The sequence below is a fragment of the Micromesistius poutassou genome, assembly GCF_964030765.1.
Source record: "Micromesistius poutassou genome assembly, chromosome: 19".
NCBI lineage: Eukaryota > Metazoa > Chordata > Actinopteri > Gadiformes > Gadidae > Micromesistius > Micromesistius poutassou.
Genome location: NC_140289.1, coordinates 226371 through 233902, shown reverse-complemented (window position 1 = coordinate 233902; position 7532 = coordinate 226371). Strand labels below are relative to the sequence as shown.

The window sequence follows — 7532 nt, the reverse complement described above, 5'->3', positions numbered from 1 at the left end:
ACTGTACCTCAGGGTGAGGTCTCTATTGAGGGCGAGGTCTCTACTGTACCTTAGGGTTAGGTCTCTACTGTACCTTAGGGTTAGGTCTCTACTGTACCTTAGGGTGAGGTCTCTACTGTACCCTTAGGGTGAGGTCTCTACTGTACCTTAGGGTTAGGTCTCTACTGTACCTTAGGGTGAGGTCTCTATTGAGGGCGAGGTCTCTACTGTACCTTAGGGTGAGGTCTCTACTGTACCTTAGGGTGAGGTCTCTATTGAGGGTGAGGTCTCTATTGAGGGCGAGGTCTCTATTGAGGGCGAGGTCTCTACTGTACCTTAGGGTTAGGTCTCTACTGTACCTTAGGGTGAGGTCTCTATTGAGGGCGAGGTCTCTACTGTACCTTAGGGTTAGGTCTCTACTGTACCTTAGGGTGAGGTCTCTATTGAGGGCGAGGTCTCTCCACTGTGTAACACCAGGGCCCTCTCCTCCCTGCAGCGTGTGAGCGGGGCCCAGAGCCAGGCCGTGGCCCCCGGGGAGCGGCGGCCGGTGTGCCAGTGGCCGTGCCGCTGCGGGCCCCGGGCGGCGTGCGCGCCGGGGGTCAGCGCCGTGCTGGACGGCTGCGGCTGCTGCAAGAGCTGCGCCCGGCAGCACCGCCAGGCCTGCAACGAGAGGGACGTGTGTGACCCCCACAAGGGCCTCTACTGCGACTACGCCGCCGACCGGCCCCGGCTTCCAAGTGGGCGTCTGCGCCTGTGAGTGGCCCCTCTCTGATGTTTAGGGCCCCTATCTGAAGACTGGGGCCCCTCTCTGATGTCTGGGGCCCCTCTCTGATGTTTAGGGCCCCTATCTGAAGTCTGGGGCCCCTCTCTGAGTAATAAGGCCCCTAGGAGAGGTGTAGGGCCCCAGTCTGACCGCTGCTGTGTCTCCAGACATGCTGGCGGTGGGCTGCGATCTGAACGGGCGCCACTTCGAGAACGGCCACGCCTTCCAGCCCAGCCCGCTCTACAAGTGCACCTGCATCGCCGGCGCCATCGGCTGCACCCCCGCCTTCACCCAGACACCCGCGGGCCTCTTAGGCTCCGCCCCCCCGAAACCAGCAGGGCTCCTCGGCGGCCCCGGGGCCCGCAAGAACCTGCAGGACACCAGCTACAGACCAGGTGAGGGGAGGAGTCACCAGGTGAGGGTAGGAGACACCAGGTGAGGGGGAGGAGTCACCAGGTGAGGGGAGGAGTCACCAGGTGAGGGGAGGAGACACCAGGTGAGGGTAAAACAGAAGCGATTGTTAGGATCCACGCTGCCTCGGGCCATGGGCCCACGCGAAACACAGTGACCACTAATCTCTGGAACGTGTCAGAGTCACGGCACTCATTCAGCAGAGCTCTCAGGACAAGTTGCCCTGAATGGACACATGTGTAGTGAGTGTGGTGGGGGCTTCATGCCGGGGGCTGGGTGCGCCCACCTTGTGGTATGGCTCTGGGTGGAGTCACCGCGGTGTTGTGTTTGCTGCTGAACTCCCCGAACCTCAGTCAACAAACAGGAACACATCAGCTCCCTCACCTCCACCCACCCTCACCTCCACCCACCTCCACCTCTACCTACCCTCACCTCTACCTACCCTCACCTCTACCTCCTTCACCTCCACCTCCCTCACCTCCATCCACCTCCCTCACCTCCACCCTCCCTCACCTCCACCCACCCTCACCTCCACCCTCCCTCACCTCCACCCACCCTCACCTCCACCCACCTCCACCTCTACCTACCCTCACCTCTACCTCCTTCACCTCCACCCTCCCTCACCTCCACCTCCCTCACCTCCACCCTGCCTCACCTCCACCTCCATCCACCTCCCTCACCTCCACCCTGCCTCACCTCCACCCTCCCTCACCTCCACCCACTTCACCTCCACCCTCCCTCACCTCCACCTCCTTCACCTCCACCCTCCCTCACCTCCACCTCCCTCACCTCCACCCTCCCTCACCTCCACCCACTTCACCTCTACCTACCCTCACCTCTACCTCCTTCACCTCCACCCTGCCTCACCTCCACCCTCCCTCACCTCCACCCACTTCACCTCTACCTACCCTCACCTCTACCTCCTTCACCTCCACCCTCCCTCACCTCCACCTCCCTCACCTCCACCTCCATCCACCTCCCTCACCTCCACCCTCCCTCACCTCCACCCTTCCTCGACTCTTCCTCCACTTCACCTCTACCTACCCTCACCTCTACCTCCTTCACCTCCACCCTGCCTCACCTCCACCCTCCCTCACCTCCACCCACTTCACCTCTACCCACACTCACCTCCACCTCCACCTCCACCCACCTCAACCAACACACCAGCTCTCACCTATCCTCCCCTCCACCTCCCTCACCTCCACCCACACTCACCTCCAGAAACACACCAGCACCTTCACCTCCAGCCACCCTCACCCCCAGCAACACCAGCTTGCACATCTCCATCTCCCCATCCCCCACCCGCCTCCACCCTCCCTCACCTCCACCTCCATCCACACACCACCTCCCTCACCTCCACCTCCCTCACCTCCACCTCCATCCACACACCACCTCCCTCACCTCCACCTCCACCCTCCCTCACCTCCATCCACACACCACCTCCCTCACCTCCACCTCCACCCTCCCTCACCTCCACCTCCATCCACACACCACCTCCCTCACCTCCACCTCCCTCACCTCCACCTCCATCCACACACCACCTCCCTCACCTCCACCTCCACCCTCCCTCACCTCCATCCACACACCACCTCCCTCACCCTCACCTCCACCCTCCCTCACCTCCACCTCCATCCACACACCACCTCCCTCACCTCCACCCTCCCCGCCCTCCCCTCCGTCAGCCCCCCCTCCCTGAGACACACAGAGCGGTTCCTAACGTGTTCCTGTTCACATGAGAGCGACTCCTCCCGTGGGGGGGGGGTGGAGCGGGGGGGGGGGGGTGGAGCTCGCTCTCCGCCGCCGCGTGCCGGAACACTGCGCTCTGTGTCCAACAAGAGGCCCATTCACCCCCAGCAGAACACATGGCTCCACTCTGCACCCACCCTGAGACCCCCACCACTACACAAATACACCAATTAACGGACAGCTAGTTCAACGAGGTACACGGCGGCAGGACGCCGCTCGTTGACTCAAGTCCACGTGGGCCGGTCTGGGTTAGGTCCGAGCCCCTGTCTGTCGAAGAGGTTGGTCTGGGTAGGTGTAGTGGCAGCCAGGTCTTTCTTGCACTGGCCTGGTCTAGGTCAGAGGGTAGGTCTAGGTGTGGTCAAGGTCTAAGAGTAGGGCTAGGTGTGGCAGCTGTGGCCTACTGGTTAGGGCTTCGGCCTTTTAAACCGAAGGGTTGCCGGTTCGATCCCCGACCCAGTAGGAAAAATGTGGGCGGGGGAAGTGGTTGAGCACTGCTCTCCCATGCCCACGTCCACGGCTGAAGTGCCCTTGAGCAAGGCACCTCACCCCTCACTGCTCCCCGAGCCCCGCTGTAACTGTAGTGGCTCACTGCTCCGGGTTAGTGTGTGCTCCACCTCACTGTGTGTTCACTGTGTGTGTTCACTGTGTGTGTTCACTGTGTGTGTTCACTGTGTGTGTGTTCACTGTGTGTGTGTGTGTGTGTGTGTGTTCACTGTGTGTGTGTTCACTGTGTGTGTGTGCTCTGTGTGTTTCACTAATTCACGGATGGGATAAATGCAGAGACCAAATTCCTTGTATGTGTGAGCATACTTGGCCAATAATAAGTTGTCTTGTCTTGTGTAGTGTTGGTCTAGTAGCTGGTTTAGGTGTGGTCAAGCTGGTCCAGTCTGTGTCTAGTAGCTGGTTGAATGAATGAGCTGGTCTAGTGGCTGGCCTAGGCTTAGTCTAGCTAGGCCTGGGTCTAGTACATGGCTCTAGGTCTAGTCTATTTGGTCTGGTCTAGGAGCAGGTCTAGTCTCTAGTCTAGGTCTAGTCTATAGGGTCTGGTCTGGGAGCAGGTCTAGTCTACAGGGTCTGGTCTGGGAGAAGGTCTAGGAGCTGGTCTAGGTCTAGTCTACAGGGTCTGGTCTGGGAGCAGGTCTAGTCTATAGGGTCTGGTCTGGGAGCAGGTCTAGTCTATAGGGTCTAGTCGGGAGCAGGTCTAGTCTCTAGTCTAGGTCTAGACTATAGGGTCTAGTCGGGAGCAGGTCTAGTCTCTAGTCTAGGTCTAGTCTATAGGGTCTGGTCTGGGAGCAGGTCTAGTCTATAGGGTCTAGTCGGGAGCAGGTCTAGTCTCTAGTCTAGGTCTAGACTATAGGGTCTGGTCTGGGAGCAGGTCTAGTCTCTAGTCTAGGTCTAGTCTATAGGGTCTGGTCTGGGAGCAGGTCTAGTCTCTAGTCTAGGTCTAGTCTATAGGGTCTGGTCTGGGAGCAGGTCTAGACTATAGGGTCTAGTCGGGAGCAGGTCTAGTCTCTAGTCTAGGTCTAGACTATAGGGTCTAGTCGGGAGCAGGTCTAGTCTCTAGTCTAGGTCTAGTCTATAGGGTCTGGTCTGGGAGCAGGTCTAGTCTCTAGTCTAGGTCTAGTCTATAGGGTCTAGTCTGGGAGCAGGTCTAGTCTCTAGTCTAGGTCTAGTCTATAGGGTCTAGTCTGGGAGCAGGTCCGGGTCTTGTCCAGAGCGCTGTTGACCCCCGGCCCAAATCAAAGCTTACAGGGATCCTCCTTTAGCCTGGAAGAGGAACTGCCTGGTGCAGACCACGCCCTGGAGCCCCTGCTCCAGGACCTGCGGGCCGGGCATGTCCGTCCGCGTCACCAACGACAACGCCAAGTGTGAGATGAGGAAGGACCGACGGCTGTGTCTGCTGAGGCCCTGCAACAAGACCCTGCTGCGCAGCCTCAAGGTGAGCCTAGCTCAGGAGCGTTGAGCTAACCGGCTAGCCTAGCTCAGGAGCATCAAGGTGAGCAGCTAGCCTAGCTCAGGGGCATTGAGCTAACCGGCTAGCCTAGCTCAGGGGCATTGAGCTAACCGGCTAGCCTAGCTCAGGGGCATTGAGCTAACCGGCTAGCCTAGCTCAGGGGCATTTAGCTAACCGGCTAGCCTAGCTCAGGGGCATTGAGCTAACCAGCTAGCCTAGCTCAGGGGCATTGAGCTAACCGGCTAGCCTAGCTCAGGAGCATTGAGCTAACCGGCTAGCCTAGCTCAGGGGCATTGAGCTAACCAGCTAGCCTAGCTCAGGGGCATTGAGCTAACCAGCTAGCCTAGCTCAGGGGCATTGAGCTAACCGGCTAGCCCTAGCTCAGGGGCATTGAGCTAACCGGCTAGCCCTAGCTCAGGAGCATTGAGCTAACCGGCTAGCCTAGCTCAGGGGCATTGAGCTTACCGGCTAGCCCTAGCTCAGGAGCATTGAGCTAACCGGCTAGCCTAGCTCAGGGGCATTGAGCTAACCGGCTAGCCTAGCTCCGGAGCATTGAGCTAACCGGCTAGCCTAGCTCAGGGGCATTAAGCTAACCGGCTAGCCTAGCTCAGGGGCATTGAGCTAACCGGCTAGCCTAGCTCAGGGGCATTGAGCTAACCGGCTAGCCTAGCTCAGGGGCATTTAGCTAACCGGCTAGCCTAGCTCAGGGGCATTGAGCTAACCAGCTAGCCTAGCTCAGGGGCATTGAGCTAACCAGCTAGCCTAGCTCAGGAGCATTGAGCTAACCGGCTAGCCTAGCTCAGGGGCATTGAGCTAACCAGCTAGCCTAGCTCAGGGGCATTGAGCTAACCAGCTAGCCTAGCTCAGGGGCATTGAGCTAACCGGCTAGCCCTAGCTCAGGGGCATTGAGCTAACCGGCTAGCCCTAGCTCAGGAGCATTGAGCTAACCGGCTAGCCTAGCTCAGGGGCATTGAGCTAACCGGCTAGCCCTAGCTCAGGAGCATTGAGCTAACCGGCTAGCCTAGCTCAGGGGCATTGAGCTAACCGGCTAGCCTAGCTCAGGGGCATTGAGCTAACCGGCTAGCCTAGCTCCGGAGCATTGAGCTAACCGGCTAGCCTAGCTCAGGGGCATTGAGCTAACCGGCTAGCCTAGCTCCGGAGCATTGAGCTAACCGGCTAGCCTAGCTCAGGGGCAGTGAGCTAACCGGCTAGCCTAGCTCAGGGGCAGTGAGCTAACCGGCTAACCTAGCTCAGGGGCAGTGAGCTAACCGGCTAGCCTAGCTCAGGAGCATTGAGCTAACCGGCTAGCCTAGCTCAGGAGCATTGAGCTAACCGGCTAGCCTAGCTCAGGAGCATCAAGGTGAGCAGCTAGCCTAGCTCAGGGGCGTTGAGCTAACCGGCTAGCCTAGCTCAGGGGCGTTGAGCTAACCGGCTAGCCCTAGCTCAGGGGCGTTGAGCTAACCGGCTAGCCCTAGCTCAGGGGCATTGAGCTAACCGGCTAGCCCTAGCTCAGGGGCATTGAGCTAACCGGCTAGCCTAGCTCAGGGGCGTTGAGCTAACCGGCTAGCCCTAGCTCAGGGGCGTTGAGCTAACCGGCTAGCCTAGCTCCCTCATGTAAACAGAGGGGGTGTGAACAGTGTGCAGCGGGGCGTAGCAGTAACAGCACTTTGTTTGTTTGAATGTTTCGTTGTGTTTAATCGTTCCAAAAGACTTTCACACGTTGACGCCAGAAACAGGCTTGTGGTCACATGACGGATCAACAAGACGGACCCACAGGACGGATCGTTAGAGTCCAGACTGAACCGACCGCCTGCTCTGTGTGACCTCTGGCGTGACCTCTGCCGTGACCCCCCCCCCCCCCCCCCCAGGCCCCCAAGGGGAAGACGTGCCGCGCCCAGGTCCCGGCGCGGCGTGCGGAGCGTCTGGTCCTGTCGGGGTGCAGCAGCACCCAGCGGGTGAGGCCCACCTACTGCGGCCTGTGCGGCGGCGGCGGCGGCGGCGGCGGCGGCGGCGGCGGCGGCTGCTGCGTGCCCGACGCCTCCAGCATGCGCACCCTGGAGTTCCGGTGCAAGGGGGCGGCCGGCGTGCGCTGGAAGATGCAGTGGATCACGTCCTGCGTCTGCCGCAGGAAGTGCGACGACCCCGGGGACATGTTCACCGAGCTGCACTTCCTGTGATGAAGGGGGGAGGAGGGCGGAGTCTCCAGAGAGAGGAGGAGGGAGGAGCTTCCAGAGGAGGAGGAGGAGGAGGAGGGGGGAGGCGGAGCTTCTAGAAGAGCCTGGGGACGCGGGAGACAGGAACACACGCAGATGATGTATCACGTATGTTAGACGTAGCGTAGACGTGTATTCACGTAGAGAACGCACTGTGCTGTTAGGAGACAGACAGACAGGCAGACAGACAGACAGGGAGACAGGCAGGGAGAGAGAGAGAGAGACAGAGAGAGAGAGACAAACAGACAGGGAGACAGACAGGCAGACAGACAGGCAGGGAGACAGACAGGCAGACAGACAGACAGGGAGACAGACAGAGAGACAGACAGAGAGAGAGAGAGACAGACAGACAGACAGGGAGACAGACAGAGAGAGAGAGACAGACAGACAGGCAGACAGACAGACAGGGAGACAGAGACAGAGAGAAAGAGACAGACAGGCAGACAGAAAGTCATACAGACAGACA

The 7532-nt window shown here is 59.6% G+C and overlaps 2 protein-coding genes across 2 annotated transcripts in view; one reads left to right on the top strand and one right to left on the bottom strand.

Moving 5' to 3' along the window:
* ccn6 (cellular communication network factor 6) overlaps nucleotides 1-7037 on the top strand; it is a gene marked incomplete at its 5' end in the record, with an annotated part of 7254 nt that extends 217 nt beyond the window's left edge. The window contains 5 exon segments of the mRNA XM_084484208.1: nucleotides 410-709; nucleotides 711-732; nucleotides 910-1137; nucleotides 4666-4838; nucleotides 6722-7037. Coding sequence (XP_084340334.1) covers nucleotides 410-709; nucleotides 711-732; nucleotides 910-1137; nucleotides 4666-4838; nucleotides 6722-7030 — 1032 coding nt within the window. The 3' untranslated portion in view covers nucleotides 7031-7037.
* Nucleotides 6992-7532, bottom strand: part of tube1 (tubulin, epsilon 1) — a 10769-nt gene continuing 10228 nt past the window's right edge. Inside the window, exon 13 of the mRNA XM_084484053.1 lies at nucleotides 6992-7131. The gene's annotated coding sequence lies outside the window, so the exon portion shown is untranslated. The remainder of the gene's footprint in view (nucleotides 7132-7532) is intronic.